Below are 22,658 nucleotides of genomic sequence, written 5' to 3'. Positions count from 1 at the left end.
TGTCTGTTGTTCCTCATTGTTTCACATTTGTATTCTCTCCATGCTGCAGTCTAATTTCATCCTGTTTCTCTCTTGCTGGATTTCTTGGGACTCTGGCAAAAGTCCTGTGTAAATGACACCACAGCGAGAGTGTCTTGCTGGGTGTTTTGCCCATCCCATCAAAAATTCAGTAGATTATTATTACATTAACAGCTGCCAAGTTTGATTCACTGTGGGTATCAATAAAGCTGTCACAAAGTGAGTAGAAGACTTGTGGCAAAGTATGAGGTCCCACTGGGATTGGGTATTGCAGGGTGTCATGGTGTAACTGTCCCCTTTAAGGGGAGATGGGGCCAGCCCGCCTCCCCCAGTCATAAATAATTAGTTCCTTCCCAGGCTGAGGGAATGGGACTAAGAGGGTCAGGTGATAGGCTAATGAACAGCTGGTCCTCATAAAAGAGCTGAAATAGCTCAGTTTGGGCAGGAATCACAAGGAGCAAGTTGGGCTCCTACCGAAGCCCTGAGTCAGTATCTGCAGGAAGTTGGGTACTCCAAAGGAACCAGCCTGGGGGCCAGTGCTCTATCATGGACAGGGAAGGATGCTCAACAGGGGCTGAGAACAGTACTTCAGGAGAAGTAGCCCAGGAGGCTGAATGTTCTACACTGGAGCAGGGGAAGGGTAGAAAAGGAGCCCAAAGGTGCCAGGAACAGGGGCTCGCAGGTAAAGCTGAAGAAAAGCCCACAAGGGAGGGAGAACCTTTTTGTTTGGGCCTTTTCTTACCCCCAGAAGGGGGTAAGTTTGTTTGGCTGGAGGGCCAAACTACATCTCCTAACTGACCAATGTGTGGAAGGCTGAGGAGACCCACCTCAAGGAAGGAAACTGAGGCAGGGAGCACCAGCTGTGCCACACTTAAGCAATAGGAAGCTCTACGAGGTGACCCACAGGGTCTCAGAACTGTGGGAGTATATACCATATGTGCTGAGCGACAGAGAGCACACACAAAGTATTTCTGTTGGTTTGAGAGAGATTTCCTGTGCATATAATGGAGAATACCGTTAGAACTGGAAAACAGATTTTCAACCCAGGAAAATGTTTAAGTGCTACCACAATATGGAGCCATAATTCAGTGAATTAAGAATGAAGTGCTTACTTTGACTGAGAATTACTCATATTTCACGGGTTAAATCAAAGCCTCAACGTCAATGGAGCTATTCAGATTCATCCACTGTATAAGGTACTTCTTCTCTATTTTCACTTTAGAGCTTGGTAAATAAAGTGTCTGGAACTCTGACAGTTTTACACTTTTGCCAATCTTTAAATCAGAAATGGCTGAATCAATTTTAAGTATTCTTTTGTAAGGAAAATATTGCATCTTGGTTGATCATAGGATGACTATGAGCTGCCAATGTGATATGGCTGTGAAAAAAGCTAATGCGGTATTGGGATGCATCAGGAGAGGCATTTCCAGTAGGGATAAGGAGGTTTTAGTACCATTATACAAGGCACAGGTGAGACCTCACCTAGAATACTGTGTGCAGTTTTGGTCTCCCATGTTTAAAAAGGATGAATTCAAACTGGAGCAGGTACAGAGAAGGGCTACTAGGATGATCCAAGGAATGGAAAACTTGTCTTATGAAAGGAGACTTAAGGAGCCTGGCTTGTTTAGCCTAACTAAAAGAAGGTTGAGGGGAGATATGATTGCTCTCTATAAATATATCAGAGGGATAAATACAGGAGAGGGAGAGGAATTATTTAAGCTCAGCACCAATGTGGACACAAGAACAAATGGGTATAAACTGGCCACCAGGAAGTTTAGACTTGAAATTAGACAAAGGTTTCTAACCATCAGAAGAGTGAAGTTTTGGAATAGCCTTCCAAGGGAAGCAGTGGGGGCAAAAGATCTATCTGGCTTTAAGATTCTACTCGATAAGTTTATGGAGGAGATGGTATGATGGGATAATGTGATTTTGGTAATTAATTGATCTTTAAATATTCAGGGTAAATAGGCCTAATCTCCTGAGATGGGATATTAGATGGATGGGATCTGAGTTACTCAGGAAAGAATTTTCTGTAGAATGTGGCTGGTGAATCTTGCCCATATGCTCAGGGTTTAGCTGATCGCCATATTTGGGGTCGGGAAGGAATTTTCCTCCAGGGCAGATTGGAGAGGCCCTGGAGGTTTTTCGCCTTCCTCTGTAGCATGGGGCATGGGTGACTGGAGGGAGGCTTCTCTGCTCCTTGAAGTCTTTAAACCATGATTTAAGGACTTCAATAGCTCAGACATAGGTGAGGTTTTTCGTAGGAGTGGGTGGGTGAGATTCTGTGGCCTGCGCTGTGCAGGAGGTCGGACTAGATGATCAGAATGGTCCCTTCTGACCTTAGTATCTATGAATCTGACAACCTCTGTACCAAATTTCCTCCCAAAGTGACTTCAAATGCCTGTTTATAAACCTCTACAATGAAAACTCTCACATACCCTGAACTATAGCAGAACACAAGTTGCCTCTATAACATATACAGTATGTCTACACTACAGACAGACACCCACAGCTGGCCTGTGCTTGCTAACTCAGGCTCTGGCTAAGGGGCTGTTTAATTGCGTTTGTACTAGGGCTGCAGCCTGAGCTCTGGGACTCTCCTACCTCACTGGGTCCAAGCCTGAATGTCTACACAGCAATTAAACAGCCCCTTAGCCTGAGCCCCACAAGCACAATTCAGCTGGTACGGGCCTGCTGTGGATTTTTAATTTCAGTGTAGATATCCCCATGGAAACATGTTCCATTTACAGCAGTTAGTACTTGATAACCATTCTCAGGTTTGGAACCATTTCCACTCTTTGTATTAGCATTTCTTGTAAAAGTGAAGAGGCGAACACCTCTGATTTTTCACTCCAATATTTAATGATGATTTTCTGGAATTATAAATCTGTACTGTTCTATATTGTCTGATTTCTAAAAGCTTAGAACCATAGAATCATAGAATATCAGGGTTGGAAGGGACCTCAGGAGGTCATCTAGTCCAAACCCCTGCTCAAAGCAGGACCAATGCCCAACTAAATTGTCCCAGCCAGGGCTTTGTCAAGCCTGACCTTAAAAACCTCAAAGGAAGGAGATTCCACCACCTCCTAGGTAACGCATTCCAGTGCTTCACTACCCTCCTAGTGAAAAAGTTTTTCCTAATATCCAACCTAAACCTCCCCTACCGCAACTTGAGACCACTACTCCTTGTTCTGTCATCTGCTGCCACTGAGAATAGTCTAGATCCATCCTCTTTGGAACCCCCTTTCAGGTAGCTGAAAGCAGCTATCAAATCCCCCCTCATTCTTCTCTTCTCCAGACTAACCAATCCCAGTTCCCTCAGCCTCCCCTCATAAGTCATGTGTTCCAGTCCCCTAATCATTTTTGTTGCCCTAAGCTGGACGCTTTCCAATTTTTCCACATCCTTCATGTAGTGTGGGGCCCAAATCTGGACACAGTACTCCAGATGAGGCCTTGCCAATGTCGAATAGAGGGGAATGATCACATCCCTCGATCTGCTGACAATGCCCCTACTTATACAGCTCAAAATGCCATTAGCCTTCTTGGCAACAAGGGCACACTGTTGACTCTCATCCAGCTTCTCATCCCCTGTAACCCCTAGGTCCTTTTCTGCAGAACTGCTGCCTAACCATTCGGTCCCTAGTCTGAAGCGGTGCATGGGATTCTTCCATCCTAAGTGCAGGACTCTGCACTTGTCCTTGTTGAACCTCATCAGATTTCTTTTCGCCCAATCCTCTAATTTGTCTAGGTCCCTCTGTATCCTATCCCTACCCTCCAGCGTATCTACCTCTCCTCCCAGTTTAGTGTCATCTGCAAACTTGCTGAGGGTGCAGTCCACACCATCCTCCAGATCATTAATGAAGATATTGAACAAAACCGGCCCCAAGACCGACCCTTGGGGCACTCCGCTTGATATTGGCTGCCAACTAGACATGGAGCCACTGATCACTACCTGTTGAGCCCGATGATCTAGCCAGCTTTCTATCCACTTTATAGTCCATTCATCCAGCACATACTTCTTTAACTTGCTTGCAAGAATACTGTGGGAGACCATATCAAAAGCTTTGCTAAAGTCAAGGAATAATACGTCCACTGCTTTCCCCTCATCCACAGAGCCAGTTATCTCGGCCTAGAAGGCAATTGATTAATCAGGCATGACCTGCGCTTGGTGAATCCATGCTGACTGTTCCTGATCACTTTCCTCTCCTCTAAGTGCTTCAGAATTGATTCCTTGAGGACCTGCTCCATGATTTTTCCAGGGACTGAGGTGAGGCTGACTGGCCTGTAGTTCCCTGGATTCTCCTCCTTCCCTTTTTTAAAGATGGGCACTACATTAGCCTTTTTCCAGTCGTCTGGGACCTCCCCAGATCGCCATGAGTTTTCAAAGATAATGGCTAATGGCTCTGTAATCACATCTGCCAACTCCTTTAGCACTCTTGGATGCAGCACATCCAGCCCCATGGACTTGTGTTCTTCCAGCTTTTCTAAATAGTTCCGAACCACTTCTTTCTCCACATAGGGCTGGTCACCTCCTCCCCATGCTGTGCTGCCCAGTGCAGCAGTCTGGGAGCTGACCTTGTTCGTGAAGACAGAGGCAAAAAAAGCATTGAGTACATTAGCTTTTTCCACATCCTCTGTCACTAATTTGCCTCCCTCATTCAGTAAGGGGCCCACACTTTCCTTGATTTTCTTCTTATTGCTAACATACTCTTAATATCTCTTGCTAGCTGCAACTCCAAGTGTGATTTGGCCTTCCTGATTTCACTCCTGCATGCCTGAGCAATATTTTTATACTCCTCCCTGATCATTTGTCCAATCTTCCACTTCTTGTAAGCTTCTTTTTTGTGTTTAAGATCAGCAAGAATTTCACTGTTAAGCCAAGCTGGTTGCCTACCATATTTACTCTTCTTTCTTCACATCAGGGTGGTTTGTTCCTGTAACCTCAATAAGGATTCTTTAAAATACAGCCAGCTCTCCTGGATTCCTTTCCCTCTCATGTTATTCTCCCAGGGGATCCTGCCCATCAGTTCCCTGAGGGAGTCAAAGTCTGCTTTTCTGAAGTCCAGGGTCCGTATTCTACTGCTCTCCTTTCTTCCTTATGTCAGGATCCTGAACTCGACCATCTCATGGTCACTGCCTCCCTGGTTCCCATCCACTTTCACTTCCCCTACTAATTCTTCCCGGTTTGTGAGCAGCAGGTCAAGAAGAGCTCTGCCCCTAGTTGATTCCTCCAGCACTTGCACCAGGAAATTGTCCCCTACACTTTCCAAAAACTTCTTGGATTGTCTGTGTACCACTGTATTGCTCTCCCAGCAGATATCAGGGTGATTGAAGTCTCCCATGAGAACCAGGGCCTGCAATCCAGTAACTTCCATTAGTTGCCGGAAGAAAGCCTCGTCCACCTCATCCCCTTGGTCTGGTAGTCTATAGCAGACTCCCACTATGACATCACCCTTGTTGCTCACACTTCTAAACTTGATCCAGAGACTCTCAGGTTTTTCTGCAGTTTCATACCAGAGCTCTGAGCAGTCATACTGCTCCCTTACATACAATGCAACTCCCCCACCTTTTCTGCCCTGCCTGTCCTTCCTGAACAGTTTATATCCATCCATGACAGTACTCCAGTCTTGTGAGTTATCCCACCAAGTCTCTGTTATTCCAATCACATTATAATTCCTTGACTGTGCCAGGACTTTCAGTTCTCCCTGCTTGTTTCCCAGGCTTCTTGCATTTGTGAATAGACACTTAAGATAACTCGCTGATTGTCTCGCTTTCTCAGTATGAGGCAGGAGCCCTCCCCTCTTGCGCTCTCCTGCTTGTGCTTCCTCCTGGTATCCCACTTCCCCACTTACCTCAGTGCTTTGATCTCCTTCCCCCGGTGAACCTAGTTTAAAGTCCTCCTCAGTAGGTTAGCCAGCCTGCTTGCGAAGATGCTCTTCCCTCTCTTCGTTAGGTGGAGCCCGTCTCTGCCTAGCACTCCTCCTTCTTGGAACACCATCCCATGGTCAAAGAATCCAAAGCCTTCTCTCCAACACCACCTGCATAGCCATTCGTTGACTTCCACAATTCAACGGTCTCTACCCGGGCCTTTTCCTTCCACAGGGAGGATGGACGAGAACAACGCTTGCGCCTCAAACTCCTTTAGCCTTCTTTCCAGAGCCAGGTAGTCTGCAGTGATCCACTCAAGGTCATTCTTGGCAGTATCATTGGTGCCCACGTGGAGAAGCAGGAAGGGGTAGCGATCCTAGGGCTTGATGAGTCTCGGCAGTCTCTCTGTCACATCCAAGCTCCTGTGAATCCAAGCTCCTGGCAAGCAGAAGACTTCTCAGTTTTCCAGGTCAGGGCAGCAGATAGATGACTCCATCCCCCTGAGGAGGGAGTCCCCGACCACCACCACCTGCCTCCTTCTCTTGGGAGCGGTGGTCATGGAACCCCTATCCCTAGGACTATGCATCTCAAGCCTTCCAATCAGCGGAGTCTCCTTCTGCTCCCTTCCCTCAGATATATCATCTAGTCCACTTTCCACATTAGTACCAGTGAAGAGAATATGAAAACAGTTGCTTACCTGTATCTGCATTGCTGGTACATGGATGCTCCCCTTTCTTCTTCTGGAGGTCACATGCTGCCAAATTTCTTCTCGTCCTTCTGTCCCCGCTGCGCAGCCTGCTCTGAATCTTCAGAATGTTGTGTCTGTAGAAGCATATCCTGACATCGGTTCAGGAAATCTTCAGTTTCTCTTATGCAATGCAGGGTCGATACCTGTTTCTCCAGACCTTGAACCTTCTCTTCCAATATGGAAACCAGGTTGCACTTTGTACAGACAAAGTCACTTCTGTCCTGTGGAAGAAAGACAAACATGGCACATCCTGTGCAGGTAACAACAGCTGAATGCTCACCATCCATATTACCTTCCTTCTAAGAGCTTCCTCAGGTGCTATAGTAACTACTCAGAGAAGCCTGCAAGATGAAAGCCTCAGTGGGCTCTCCCCAGGCGAACTCCCAGGCAAACTCCCTCTGTTAGCCTCTCCGCTGTTTGCGGCTCAGCTGACTGGCTTTTTATAAGAGTCAGGCCCATTCAAGGCTCACCTGCGACAAAGCACTCCCAGTTCACTACCCTCTCAGTGATAATTCTCTTGATAAAGGGACTGGATGGCTTATCATTATGTGATGGCTGATATTTAGTGTCTTAAAAGGAATGAGTTGATGGGCATTATTATATTTGTAATGCTGTAGCACACGCAAGCCCCAGTCAGGATTGCAGACCCATTGTTTTCAGAGGCAAACTGCAAGATAGTCCCCTGAATTGAAGTGTTTACATTCAGATAGCAACCGAAAGGTCTGCAAGGGGCATTATAAGCAGGCGGCATTCCAATGCTGCTCCTAACGTAGTACATACATGTATCTGTGTGGGTCTTTTCTAGACTTAATCCTTTCCTAGCGTTGCTTTTATTGTTATCTGAAACAACAGCAACAAAATATAAGCCTTAACCTAAACTTCCTCCTGTTCCTAAAGAATTGTTTTCCCTGAAGGACCCCTCTATCCCTGCCCTTAGTTCTCTCTACCTGAGGGAGCTCCTTTTATACTTCTTTGTTTGAAGCTGATAGGACACTTCTGAACTGACATCAGAGTGATTTAGCAAAAATAACTGCATCTTTGTGCAGAGTAGGTCCTAGAACCATGTATCAGGATGAGTCACCAAAAAGTTCTGCATCTCTGTATGTGGAACCTAGGATGCTGTTAGAGACATCAAAACTCTTAAACACAAAAGTCCACCTTCACACATTCTGCTGTAAGCCTGATTCCTAACATTACTGCTAAATTCATAAATTTTTACCTAATTAACAGTGGCCTATAACAGTATTTATGTCTGTCCAGTCATCCACAGCACCCTCCAGTTGTCTTCATTTGGCTCTTATACAGGGGAAGTGCACTCAGAGTCCTACTGTTGACTTCAGTGGAGGTAGGATGAGGTGCTGTACGTGGAAGTTGCCCTGCTGCTGGTACCAGAATACTGGAAGATGGGTGGGATGTTGCCGGGTTTCCACAAAAGGAGTTCTCTGAGTCTGTATACTATTTTTCTTCATAGTTCTGTTGAGAGACCTGAGCATCTCCTGCAGTTGTTTGCTCCTACTCCTCCTCCTTTCATCCCCCTCCTTGTTTTTATCTTTCACCAGTGTACAGGTCTAAGCAAGGTTAATAATTACTGTCTGTAAAGCCATTCTGCCCATAGCCACCAAGGCCCTGAAGCAGGTAATATGCCACCTGTTACCCAGCTGGCTTTAGAGTGAGGAAACTTCCAATATGCCAGACTGGTCCTGGGTCTGCCTTTTCTCAGAGACTGCACCAATCATCCTTATCTGATACAGAAAGCTTTGTTCTGATATGGGGTCTCACTTAAAACATCGTTTCTGAGTCTCGCCAAGATCTTAAACACACAGAACCTTCACTGTTATCCAATCAGTGAAAGATCCTTAATGTCCAGCTTCACAGGCAGCTGGTAAATGCATACCTGCAATACAGGCAGGAAATTGGACACCTCTCAAGCTTGATTCAGTGTCAATTGTTTACAAAGTCTCATGGGCCTCTGATGGTGAGCCATGTGGTCCTTAATGTGTATTAATGACCTGCCTGCTGCTGCATATGGATTGGAACCTGTGGTGTGTTTTGCTGTGCAATAAATATTCCAAAGGGCTATTATTGTTCTTAAGTTTTAAAAAGAAGAATCTAAATCACTGCAGGAGACAGAAAAAGAAATTTTGCTGTCTTTGAAACATTGTAGATTGTTACCGCATACTTACTGCGGCACTTTGAGGTGATACCATTAAGAGCCAGGAGCCTTTCAAAAATAACCATTTACCAAAGGTTTCCGACAAAATTAATCAAAAACTCATTTTAGAAAGTATTCTCTGCTTCTGCCCTAAAAATTCAGCACCCTCCCTATTTGGAGTTGTTAATGAAAACTTTTCTTTTTATCAGATATTTATTCCTTGGGCTCAGTCTGGGGCTGTTCAATTTCAGAGTGGAGATATGATATGTGATGCCTTCTCTATGCTTCTGTGCCCTGGTACTTTGCAAAAATCTCTGTAATATAAAGAATTGGGATCTTTGCACAGAGCGTTCAAAATTTCCCAGACTTTATTTTTTCTATAAGAAGTTTCTAGTTCTTTTCTGTGAAGTTACCAATGATCTCCTTGGGACTGGCCCTAGGTATCTGAGAGATCTCCTCTCCCTCCATGACCATGACTATCCATGAAAGCTGTTGTCCACCAGAATGATCACAAAACCAAACACTTTCTGAATCAAGTGTTAAACTCATTTCTTCAGTTTAACTTTCCCTCAATTTCTCCATTCACAAGCTCATAGACACACAGCCCACCAACTCATACCCAAACAAACAAGAAACTTATAAATTAATCAAGCTACTTCTCCTATAGGAAGAAAGAGAGAATGAGGTAGAGATTTATTTCTATTTTAAATAGTTAGCAGTGCTACACACTAAAGTGATGGGGCCATGTAAGTATCTTGATAGACAATGTACACGAGTACACAGTAGCTGTCCAGAATCTGTCGCCATAAAGAGTAAACAACAAGAATACTCGTTTCCCTCCTTTAAAGAGGCACAGAAGGGTAAGCAGAATGCAGAATTCCTGTATGGTGTTATGGGGTGTAAGATTATATTAGAGGGCTCTCTGCTGCACTCCTGAGTCACCAGGCTAATAACTAATCCTCCTAACTCTCTTTTCCAGCTCCCTCCCAAGATCCTTGATATCGCTCTATCAGGCCTGACCTAGTCTTCAGCATACTGTTGCTGCCAGCTTCTGAGACCCAGTGCCAGACCCTGGCTCCCCTCTTATCCACTGGTGTCTCTCTATTAAGTCCTGATTGTTCCTACTTCAGTTTTTCCCTGGAGATGGCATGTGGAACGAAATACTTTAAATTCCCATGGCTGTTCTGCCCCTGCTAGCAGTACACTAGCTGAGGGGCTGTGCTGAGCTGGCTCTTGGCCACAGACAGTGGTTAATTAATACAGAGTGCTGTGTATAGAGGAGCGTGGTCTCAGCACAGCACAAAGCTCCTTTGTTCTTCATCTTCTTTTGTTCTCTGTCTTCATTATTGAGGGGCCCTTGCTTTACCTCCACTCAGACCTGGTTAATCTGCATCAGTTACTGAAACTTATTCTGATTAAGTCAACTCTTCATTTTTGTTATAACACTAGTGAACACTTTTGCCTTATAGATACTAACATGCACATGAATCATACATGACTTTAGCCCTCTTTACTCTGGATTGTTAGGATGTGTCTTTGCAATAGGCCTCACCAGTGAATCAAAAGTGAAATCCTAGCAGTGATAAGGAAGGCTAGAAGTGCCACTGTTTCATATTTAACATTGCTGAGTGCCACAGCACATAAAATAAATGTTAGCTAGTTACTCTTGATTTAAAAAGAAAAGGATGAAAGCTTATGCTCAGATATATTTGTTAGTCTCTAAGGTGCCACAAGTCCTCCTTTTCTTTTTGCGGCTACAGACTAACACGGCTGCTACTCTGAAACTCTTGATTTAAAGGTATCCGCCCTTCCACTGCAGCAATTTCACATCGCCAGTGTGGACATTGTGTTGTCTGGTTAACATTTGTTCCTGCACTTCTCAACTATAGGTTGGTGTTCTAGGAGAGGAGGAGGAGTGGGTGACTCTATATGAGGTGGAGAATGACCCTCATGCCCAGATGCTGGAGATACCAAACCTCATTCCATACACTCATTACAGGTGAGAACAGCTGGTAATTAAATGCAGTATCAACAGCCTAGAAAACTGTAGCATGGAGAAGCTTTTCTATTCATAAGCAGCTGACTGTAGTTTGCAATATGAATGAAAGGCAAAAGTTCACACCCCATAACAGTTACAACCTGTTTAGTGCATTTAAATTTTGACCTACGCATAGTAAAATAACTAATCGTGATGCAAAGGGGAATAAAGCAACTAAATGGGCTATTGAGTAACTTCTTAGATCATGAATCTGAGGCCTTATCTATACAGAAAGGATGCACCAGTTTAACTAAAACTGATTACAAATCAGTCTAGTTAAACTGTCACAATCTCCTTTCTACACACTTACATCAGTTTAAAGATGCTTCTATTGGTTTAGCTTAATTTGGTAATTTAAACTGGTGTAAAGCTTTGCTTACAGGAATTCACCAAATTACAATAAATCAATATATGTAAAGTTTAAACTGATTTTAGTGCATCCAATGTAACTAAACTGGTGCAGTTTTCTAGTATTGACAAGGTCTGAGAATGGGGATGCCCAATCTTAATGGAAAATGCCTACATTAAATTGCGTACTAATAAAAGACTTGGTAATCAGGGACTTCTGGCAGACAGGGCAAAGCAGTTTGCTATAGACACTGTCCACTTTCACACCACTGAAAGGCCTGTTACCTTGGTCACATAATAATGTGAATTGCTAAGCAATAAGATACAAACAAGGTGAAGATTTTATCATTTGTAATTAGTTCAGTGCCTGTGCACTAACTTTCTTGATTTTAGTAAAAACCACCAGAGCATATTGGACTCTTCCTCCCAGTAGAGCTTATTGTCAATCAGTTTTATCTGATACATACGGACCTGCCAAGAATTTCTAAAAGCTATTTCCAGATGTGGGAGATTTCTAATAAGGCAATTTTAGAAAAAAGTGTATTATCAGGATATCTTTGTAGTCTTTCATGATGACAATGGATAGTCACTGGGCCAAAGAAAGAGATGAGAAGGATTCCATGGCCTGGTAGTTAAGGCACTCATGTAGGATATGGGAGGCACAAGTTCAAATCCCTGCTCCAGTGACTCTTTAATTGTTTATATAAAAAGGGCAGCTTCAAAAGGAGAGACAGAGAGCCTCATACCAGAATATCCCCTAGCCCAGTGGCTAGACCCCTCTCTGGTAATGGGGGAGCTCCAAGTTAAATTCCTGTTCCTATGTTAGGTAGAGGGGGAACAGAGCCCAGGTCTCCCCCCATCCCAGCTGAAGGCTAAAGTTAATAAGGGATGCAGCATACCATCATCTCCTCCTCTGTGAATCTAGTCCTCCTTTCACTTTTCAGGAATTTTGACAAAAGGAAAGGAAACAGAAATGTTCAGGTCTAAGACATTTCAACATTGCCAAAATGTTTCATGGAGGTTCAATTCAATCTTTTCAATTTGCCGAAAAATTTCAAAAAACATCATTTTCAGTTTGGCCCCAAACCATTTTTCCCCCAAATTGCCTGCAAAGTAAATATTCACTCAGCTCTGTTCATAGGATCATTGAAAGAGATGAATTTCCCAGCTGTCATCAGATCCTTGAGGTTATCAATGGTACTGTCCTGTCAGGAGAGCCACAATGTTAGTGCTAGAGCTGGGTGGGGGGGACTCTCTTGTACTACTTAGCCTGGTGGATAGGGTACTGGCCTGGATGTGGAAACTCAGATTTAAGTCCCAGCCCTGCCTGAAGCAGAGTGGTCTGGGATGAAAAACTCTGTTTTGAATAAGACAGAGTAGGGATTCAAATCTGGGTCTCCCACATCCGTGGCCAGTGCCCTACTATCAGGCTACCTACATGCTCGCTCGCTCGCTCTCTTTCTCTCTCTGACATTTCAACAAAATTCTGTTTTTGTGAAAAAAATTGCAAATTTCAAAACCTCAAAAATTGCTGAAAAACCAGAGTGGTCTTCCTGCCAGCTCTAGTTACAGCACGCTGAAAGGATAAATCATGAGCCCTAATTATCAGTTAGACAGATTTTGTCAATTGAGCTTCTTTTCTACACTCTTTGCCAATGTTTGATTGTGAAATTAGGGACAAAGTTTGTTTGATGTATTGCTTTTAATGCACTTCCTAAAGTGATCAAAGCAGATAGATAAATGGTGCTACATAGTCTAGCTCAACCCTTATCCAAGTCCAATCATTAGAGCCAGATTTCCACTGTTCCATATAAACAAATTGAACAGCTACATGCTAGCCTCAAATAAATGGAACTGCAAGACCTTCCTGTGTTTGTCACCTGTGGGTATCTGATGCCTACAGCAAGTCTTAACTTTTTTGTGATTCCTTATGAAGTTGAAAAAGGCTTTCATGCCTCTAAAGGGACTCCTGCTGTAGAAGAAATCATTTGGAGCAAACAGGATGGCTTTTAAGCTGTGTGTCCATATTAAATAACTTAATCATTCCTTGTGCAGGAAAGGAGACAAGACAGTCCACAGAGATATATCAGTCGTCATTGAATTGACCATTGAAGGGAAATATAACTGATGCATTTCTGATATTTTCAAGGACATTATGATATCCAGATACTGATATTTATAACATCCTTTCTGAATGTAACACGAAGACATCACAATGGAAAATCAGTTAATTCTGGCATAATCTCCTCAAATTTGGTATAATTAACAATCTCCTTATATTATCTGTCTGTTTCTAATAGACACTAAATTAGTCTAATTTTGAGGATCTTGCCATTGTTGCAGTAGTGGACAGGGTGATGAATTTAATGGGCATTCATGAGCAATGGCATTTTGTCTCAAATTGGTGACAGCCTGGTTTTCTTTCATATTAGTGTACTTCCAGGCAAGAAATAGCATTTGTTCAGTTTTCAGGTTAGCTTTGCTTTGGAACATGTTTGCACTGTGCTTTCTTTATGCTTTAGATTCCGGATGAGACAGGTGAATATTGTCGGCCAAAGCCCACTCAGCCAACCATCTCGTGTCATGCAGACACTGCAGGCACCACCAGATGTTGCACCAAGAAGTGTTACTGTACGCACTGCCAGTGAGACTAGCTTGTGGATCCGATGGATGGTGAGTAAATGTAAATTGGAGAGTCTGGGGGAGATGCTGACATTTGAGGTGTCAGTTTCCTCAGAGAATGTGTCCAAAATTCATGAATTACTTTTTCATTCATTTGACCTGAAGAGCAACAGCAAAAATATTCCCTTTCCCAAATTGTCTGAAATCTGAGATTTATCTAAGTGCTTTACTAATCAGCAAAATTCCCCACTGCCCTCGCTTACAAGGGAAATATATGCCTTGTTTAAAAGGCAAGAGATGTGAGTGCCTTAGCTTTTGAGGCTCTCCATTTCCTCAACTTCAGTCAGCACATACAGGCAATATGAATACTTGAGCTAATTTGCTGCTTCTTGCTGCAGAGTTCTTCACTGAGTTCTGATCACTAAAATATGGTGATCTTGCAGATACTGATATCAAGAGATGTTAGCTAGATTGGGAGGGAGCCATTTGAGATCATTTTTTTTTAAAAAAAAAAGGTTGATCACATGATGATGAAGGGAAGATGAAATGGGTTGTCCATAGGAAAAAAACCAGACTATGTTGTAATGATAAATTGTTAAAGAACTAAAATTGTAATAAGTAAAATGCTGCTTCTGGGTTACACTGGTATATATCTAGAGTAACACCCTTTATATTTAGAGAGTTACTCTGGTTTTATGCTAGTGTAACTGAGAGAAGAGTATTTCCATAGATACCTACACATCACTTATGTGGATACTGTATCCAGGTGATCGATTGCTGAGCTATGTGATAAATTGTGGAACCAGGTGATTAATTGCAGAGCCATTCACCAATTAATTTATCATGCACCTTTGACTGCCTCAGTTGCCCATGAAAATATCTCACTGGGATTTACTCGAATATTCTAACTCCCTTCAGATAGTCACCTTTCTAAATTATGACAGGTTTCAGAGTAGCAGCCGTGTTAGTCTGTATTCGCAAAAAGAAAAGGAGTACTTGTGGCACCTTAGAGACTAACATTCAAGGCACTGAATTTAGCCGTATAGAGTGGAAATCTGTCAACTTCATGAACCTGTCATTATGCAAGGCACTGAATTTAACCGTATAGAGTGGAAATCTGTCAACTTCATGAAAAATCTCTCCTCTGTTTTTCCACCAAATGCATCCGATGAAGTGAGTTGTAGCTCACGAAAGCTTATGCTCTAATAAATTTGTTAGTCTCTAAGGTGCCACAAGTACTCCTTTTCTTTTTTCTAAATTATAAATCTGACCCCAAAATAGTTCCTTCTGCTGCAGCTTCCCCCTCCCCCACTCCAAAATGTGACTAGATAGGAGTAGTATTTCATTGGAAAGGCGAGATCCCAGCTTCCAAATGGCACCCAGAACTTGTCTAGACCTTGAAGGGTGAGACATCAGACTTATAAATGGGACATTAGTATGTATAGAAAAGCTATTACAGTTCATTTGGTCATTGAACTGCATAACTCACTTGTGGCTTCACATATGAGTAACATGCTCATCCCTAACCCATGCAATCACACCTTAATAGCATATCAGACCTTCATATCTGTGGTCTGTACTCTGATCATTTAAGAGCATTTTAGGGGATTTTTAAAACTTTCATTAGGACTGTTTTATGTTCATCTACCTGTACAGCTAGATGTCTTATTTACCATGAGACCAACAGTGCAGAGGACAGAGGGAGCCACAAACACATCTGAAAATGACCCAGTTTAGCTTTTCTACACAGCATGATGTCAGCATTTTAAAGAATGATATCGCTGCCCTTCAAGGCCAGCAATGAGTTTTGTCACCCTTTGGGAACTTCTTTCCAGCTGAATGAAGTTTACATTTCTAGTCCTACTGGGCCGCAGGATAGAATACTTTAAAGCTATGAAATGTTAATGTAGAACAAAACCTGTTACTGAAGCAGTGTTGAATCTTGCTCATACTTGATCTCATACAGATATAATTTTAAGGGGGAAAATCCACACTCGGGTGGAGCAGGTGATGACATTTCTGGGGTAGGTAAATTTTTCTTTTAAGAGTCTGATGCTGCTCAGGGAGTTGGAATGTTAGAATAAATCCTAGTTAGATGGATTAATAGGCAGAGGGCCAGTGAAACAGTCTGAGGTGCATAATAAATTTATCACATGGCTCTGCAATTTATCACTAGTTTCCACAATTTATCCCATGGTTCTGCAATTTACCATATAGGTATTACCTCCACATATATGGAGTAAGGGGTGTATGTAGGTGTGGGAAGGGCAGAGAGAGGTGTTATTTGCTATAAAATGTTTAGGTAGGGTGGCGTGGAAAAAAATTAAAAATATTACATACAAAATAAAAAAATATTATAAATGGTCAACAAAGGTAAACAAAATGTATAATAAACCCTCAACCTCTTACAATTCTCTTACCTTCTTGGAGTATTTGTTAAGTATATGAGTACAAAAGGCCATGACATATGATTTGAAAAGCATAGTCCACCCATTCTGTGCAATAATTTTGTGCTCCTCTTCTTATTAATGGCCAGCCTCTCCCTGATGCTCAATATAATGGCAACCCAGAGTCGGTGGGCTACAGGATAAAATTGTGGCGTGTGGATCTGCCGTCTCCAGTGCTTATGAAGGTTATTGGTGACCGGCTAGAGAGAGAATATACTATTGAGGATCTGGAGGAGTGGGTAGAATATGAACTGCAGATTCAGGCCTTCAATGCCATTGGGGCAGGACCATGGAGTGAGGTGGTGAGAAGTTGCACACGAGAGTCTGGTAAGTAACAGGAGTATATGTGCTTCTATGAAGAATGGGCTCAGTGTATTTCAGTATCTTCAGCCCTTTCCTTCAGCCTCTCTTTCTTGCAGATCTACTAAACCTAAAAGTACACTCTACTGATCCATTGGTGGTAAAAAAGACACAATTGCTAGGCAGGCAGCTTGTTGGGGAAGATTTTAAATGAAGTAGATAGTAACCAAAGAGAAAACTAATGATCTGAGCTACCAGTGCCACCATCCAAAATTGTGCCCGTAGATCTGCATAAACGTAACCCACATATGCGCATGCTAACAAGCTCATAGAAATTGTTCTGTCCACCTGATCTGAGTGTGCAGATATATTAAACTAGTTTAGAGACTTCCAGTTGCCAGAAGAAAGCAGTCTCTATAATATAAAGGTAGTAATAAATAACTGGTAACTGTAGCAACAACAGAAGCTAAATCTTGCAAAGCTGTTAGCTAGGGTACTTCAAACAAAGCTTCTTTCTCAGACCCAGCCTGCATGCCTATGATGTAAATTGATTTTATATTGCAGGTGAATAATTAGATGGAGTGATCCTACTTGGATAAAATACTCAATAGTAAAAGTGAATTACTCTTGCATGTGACCTTATTTAAGCAATGCTCATATTTGTTATTTTTCTTCAAAATCATTTAAACTTGAGTGCTTTGAAACTTAATACTGTACATGCTGTGTGTATATATGCACATCTGCTTGTATGTAAATAAAGACAATGTGCCAAAACTACCAATGGAAGCAACAGGTGCTCAGCATCTTGTATGATATGGTCTCCTGGTTCAGGCAACTAACCTTTGAACTAGCTAAAGGTAAAAGGCTAAACAAACCCTTTGAGCCCCTTCCTTTTAAAGTGCTGGGTTTTTCCTAGTAACTGGAGTGTTATTGCTAGGGGTATTTTAAACAAGACGTGTTTGTAATGGAGTTTGAGATAGTATGACCCAGAATAAAATAGTTTTGAAGATCTCCATATCATTATAAGGAGATAACTGCATTTCCTCTTTCCTCTATTGCTGTTCAAACAATTCCTCTGAAAAACAACAGATACTGAGATTAAGTGATTTCATAAAACCTTGGGATGATAGTGGTCCAGATCATCCATTAAAGATCAAAGGTTCCATGTGTATATTTCAGCATTTTCTCTCCCAATGTTAAAAAAATATTTAATTTGGCAAGCAATTCTAGAGGAGAAAGAAAGAAAACTGGAATCAAAATGATGCTGAACACTCGTTTGGGTCATAAGGTCTAGTTTGTTTGTTTTCCATGTATTTTCTTTGGTGATTGTATCTGTTGCGAGAATAAAGCATCTTGGTGCACAGTTAAGAATCATACATTAGGCTGCATCTTTTCAGAGGAAGTGACACAAGAAAACAAATGTTGGTGGAGCAATCTGCTGTGTTGAAAACAAAAACTTCATCAAGGCTGAAATTAACCTGACATTCATGGGCATGGCTGGGCTAAAGTGTGAGTAGGGTACCCCTAAAGCCGGGGCGTGGAGAGAGGGGATTCAAGGCAAAGCAAGTCCCATCAGCCTCTTCTTTCAGGGAGTGAGCATAATAGTAATACTTAACATTTATACAGAGGTCTATATGCTCAGAATGCCTTACAAAAATTCTCCCAACATTCCTGTGAGGTAGGTAGAAGGTGGGTAAGAATTGATATCCTATATTACAGATGGGGAGACTTAGGCTGATTTTAACTGGAATTGTGGGTGCTCAGCGCTCTTGACAATCAGGCCAAAGTTGACTCATCCAAGGCCACGCAGTGGCAGAGCCAAGACCGGAGCCTGTATTTCTCAACTGCCAGTGCAGAGCTCTAACTGACAGCCCAGGGTGGCAGCCTGAGAAGTGAGTTCAGGCACTAAACTCATTTTTGGTATCCTATATGTCAATGCAGCTGGATGAGTCCACGATCCTTATTAAAAAGAAAAATTGCATCTGGATGACTGTTTATTCTAAGATGTGTGATTATGTCACTGTTAGCTAAGCATATGTGCTAACCGTAATTTGCATGTCACTGCAGCTACTCTGTCTTTTAATGCATTTCATTATAAAGAAGGCTTGAGGCAACCAAACAGACTGAATATGGAGAAGCAATACTGGGATTGGTTGGGGAATGGCTTAAGAGTAGACAGCAGGAAGGATGAACAAAGTGAAAGGAAGATCCACATCCTGGATACAATAACAGGTTGTTGAAGAGGGGAGAGAGATGAATTTGGGCTTCAAAAAGGACAGATTTTATTGATCCAAAATGTTTTTATACTCTGGGAATTTAAATAATTCAGTTAATTTCACTGTGTAATATAATCACAGAATGACAATTTCCAAACTCTGTTTCCACTCATTGCGATGGGAATTGATTTTCAGGATTACATATTTCATCTACAGAAATGTTAACCAGACCTTTACAGTGTTCATACAACCTTGATTCAAATATTTCTTTCTTGATCCATAATCTCATGTTTTCACATAATTCATCTCAAATGCGCCAATCCACTGCCCTAGTATTTGTGGGCTCATAATGCTCCCTGATTATGTGGCTGTGCATAGCCACTTGTCTTACAAAATCAGCTGCTACACAAGCACAGTCATGTATCTGTGGGAGGATCAAGTTCTTAGTGTTTCAGACATTGATCCTCATGAAGCAATTAAGATGCTGAGATAAAGCATTGCTTTATTGCAGAAATAGGGCCAAAACCTCAGTTGGTGTAAAGAAGCATTGCTCCATTGTTGCTGATGGAGCTATATCAATTTACACTGGCTGAGGATCTGGCCTATAATGTCTAACTCGCTTTATAAACAAAGAGGGTTTTATGGTGCAACACTATTATTTTTACCATAGCCATAGGTCTTAACCCTCACCTCTAACTAACATAAGAGTTACAAATTATCAGCTTTATTTTTACTTTCAAAATGTGACAATGATTCAGTTAACTTAAATGAGCTAATACAGGGAACCAGTGGACCACTCCACATGTGGCATCTTTTAAGACAACTGAACTTTCCTGGTCAAATCTAAAATAGCGACCAATAGTTTCTAAGGATCGTCACTGACTTAGATAAAGAGATGAACTATGAATCTTTGTTGCATTTTCAGTATGAGAATGTTCAAGTCAAGACAGGGATGTATGGTCCCACCACAGTGAGGCACTCCAGGTACAATGGACAGAATGAGGCTATGGTGATGGTGAATGTAACTGCAAAACCATGAGCTTCTGCTAAGGTCCAGTGGAAAATAACAGTAGATTCTCTGTAGTTTCCCATGTCTGATCACATAAAGTACCCTGTGCAGTTGGCATTACTTCTGACTACCTCATGGAGAACAGTAGATTGTCTCAACATTTAGCTTCAACTTTTCATCTCTTTTTTTCAACATTGTATTCTGGTTGTGGCACCCGATGAAAAACAACCATAAATTCAACTACCTTATCACTAAACACAATACACAAACACATACATTCACTTTCCCTGTCTAATGATCATCTTGAATCTGGTTCCTCCTTGGAATAGAAACATGACCATCAAAAAAAGAATTGCAGTGGAGTGCCAGAACAGACACAAACTAAAGATTTGGTGAGCGCTTGATACACAAAAAGAGCTGCCATTTAGGTATTGTGCTTACATTCCTAAGGTAATGTTTGAGGAAATATTTGTCCATTACTGAGAAGTGAGAGATAGCATCAAGAGTCTGGGCTAGCAAATCTTCAGAAAGCTCCATATCTTGCATTGTTAGACTTAGACTTCTGCTAGTAGTAATAAGTGATCATATACACAGTCTAAAGATGCATGCATACACTGCGGGGACAACTTCAGCCACAACCTTCTGTGAACTCTGGAGAACTTATGGCAGCTGACCAAAAAGCAAAAGATTATTCATAAAATAAAGAAGTCTTCTCTTGTAAAAAGAAAGATTCAAAGCAAAGAAAATATGAATAAATGTGGCTAGAAAAAGGCTGCTTTCCTTTACACTTACTCTGATTCCTTTCCCTCTCCCTCCAAAGTAATTCATGTGGGAGTAGCTCTTTGTGAAGATCTACAGATAAAGTTATGGCAGGGATCCAGACATTCATGGCTTCTGGCAATCTGTTTTCCTTTAACATAATTGTATCCTTGTGGGGGATAAATCTAGAAGAAGATAAAAAACACTTTAGCATAGAGGGGGGAAAAAATCTGATTTCAGTCTGCTGCATTGTCATGTGATGGTGCTGTGTTCCTCTTGTCCCAGGTAATTGGTAACAGGGAAATTGTTTCAGAAATGACTGTATATGCGGTTAACCTTCAGTGCACTGGGATGCGGGTTGGTGATTTTTTTCCCCCAATATATATTAATTCTTGTGTCATACTCATTATACTGTTCTTGCTGCTTATAGCCTCAGGAGAGAGCCCTCCAAAACAGCTTTTCTTCTGCTTTCATTAGGACTGTAAGGAGGGTGCTGGCTTTTTCAGCAGCATTGCGCTCTCTTGGTGATGCACTCAGAACCTTATTCAAGCTTTCTTTTCCACGTGTGCCTGTGTAACAATCTCTTCCTTGGCAAATGAATGGTCTCTGAAGCTTGATAGGTGTATCATGCTTTTAAAAAGGATTATGCCCTTCAGACAATAGAAATGCACAGAAAAAAAGATGAAAGGGCTGAAATAAAATCTTGTTCATTGAACCTTTAAGAGCAGCCTCCAAATTTAATTGCATAACTGCATGGTGTTAAACTTGTGGTTGTGTAGTTCTTCTGTGATGCCTGGAGAGGTAATATAGTCAGAGGATGCAGAATCCCTCCGCTCTCAGGTTAGTGAGGAGTCTGTAATGTCAGTTGCAGTCATATTTCTAGTTTCATAAGGCCCAATAATCACATATTATAATTTAAATGAAATAGGCATGTCTTTCTTTTATACCCTGCTGATCCAAGCTGAGCTCCTCAGTGATAGATCTACAATATTGTCATTTTGTACATTACACCCTAATCAAAAGGCTTGCAGGTTGGAGCAGTCCTCAGTGAATCGGGAGGTCTGGGCTCAATCCAGAGGCTGGAATTATTGCCAGTTCTAGACAAGATGCTATAATTTCCTTTCAGATAGCATAGGAAGCAGGGCAGATGTAAAACTTCTTGTTGGAACAGATTTGCACCTTCAGATAAATTTCCAGCATATAAGGATCTCTAGCTTTCAACACAGGGAAATAAAACATGTGACAGAGATATTGAGAAAGATATTTATATTAGTCCAATGCTAACTTGATTCTCATTATTATAAAGTATATAGAATGCTGAGTGTTTAAATCCCAATTTCCATCTTTATCATTATTTTATAAAAATAAAACAAATGAGCACCCAGGAATGGACTGTCCATAGTTTAGAACCTTTGCTTGTTCACAAATGTCATGATCTGCAGGAAAAATTAGGGTAGAAGGAGGGATAGAGCTAGGAAAAATAGGATGCGATTTAAGAGGGGGAAATATAGGATGAATATCAGAGAAAAATGGAGATTCATCTGTTTTAGGCTGTGGAGAAGTCTTGCAACGGACACTGAAAACTAGACTAAACAAGACAGATGCAAATGCTCTGTAGAGAACAATCCTGAGCTGGCAGGGCGATGGAGTAGATGACATAATAGATTCATAGATACTAAGGTCAGAAGGAACCATTCTGATCATCTAGTCCGACCTCCTGCACAACACAGGCCACAGAATCTCACCCACCCATTCCTACAAAAAACCTCACCTATGTCTGAGCTATTGAAGTCCTCAAATCGTGGTTTAAAGACTTCAAGGAGCAAAGAATCCTCCCTCAAGTGACCCGTGCCCCATGCTACAGAGGAAGGCGAAAAACCTCCAGGGCCTCTCCAATCTGCCCTGGAGGAAAATTCCTTCCCGACCCCAAATATGGCGATCAGCTAAACCCTGAGCATATGGGCAAGATTCACCAGCCACATACTACAGAAAATTCTTTCCTGAGTAACTCAGATCCCATCCATCTAATATCCCATCTCAGGGGATTAGGCCTATTTACCCTGAATATTTAAAGATCAATTAATTACCAAAATCACATTATCCCATCATACCATCTCCTCCATAAACTTATCG

At 41.9% G+C, this 22,658-nt stretch overlaps 1 protein-coding gene across 2 annotated transcripts in view; it reads left to right on the top strand.

Moving 5' to 3' along the window:
- Window positions 1-22,658, top strand: part of SDK1 (sidekick cell adhesion molecule 1) — a 684,215-nt gene that overhangs the window by 546,166 nt on the left and 115,391 nt on the right. For both annotated transcript variants that reach the window (XM_043493256.1, XM_038420360.2), the window contains exons 24-26: window positions 10,676-10,785; window positions 13,695-13,845; window positions 16,331-16,568. In XM_043493256.1, the coding sequence (XP_043349191.1) occupies window positions 10,676-10,785; window positions 13,695-13,845; window positions 16,331-16,568 (499 nt within the window). The remainder of the gene's footprint in view (window positions 1-10,675; window positions 10,786-13,694; window positions 13,846-16,330; window positions 16,569-22,658) is intronic.

Source organism: Dermochelys coriacea, chromosome 10 (assembly GCF_009764565.3).
Source record: "Dermochelys coriacea isolate rDerCor1 chromosome 10, rDerCor1.pri.v4, whole genome shotgun sequence".
Classification (NCBI taxonomy): domain Eukaryota; kingdom Metazoa; phylum Chordata; order Testudines; family Dermochelyidae; genus Dermochelys; species Dermochelys coriacea.
The sequence above is the reverse complement of the archived record's forward strand: the minus strand, read 5'-3'. Positions and strand labels throughout refer to the sequence as shown.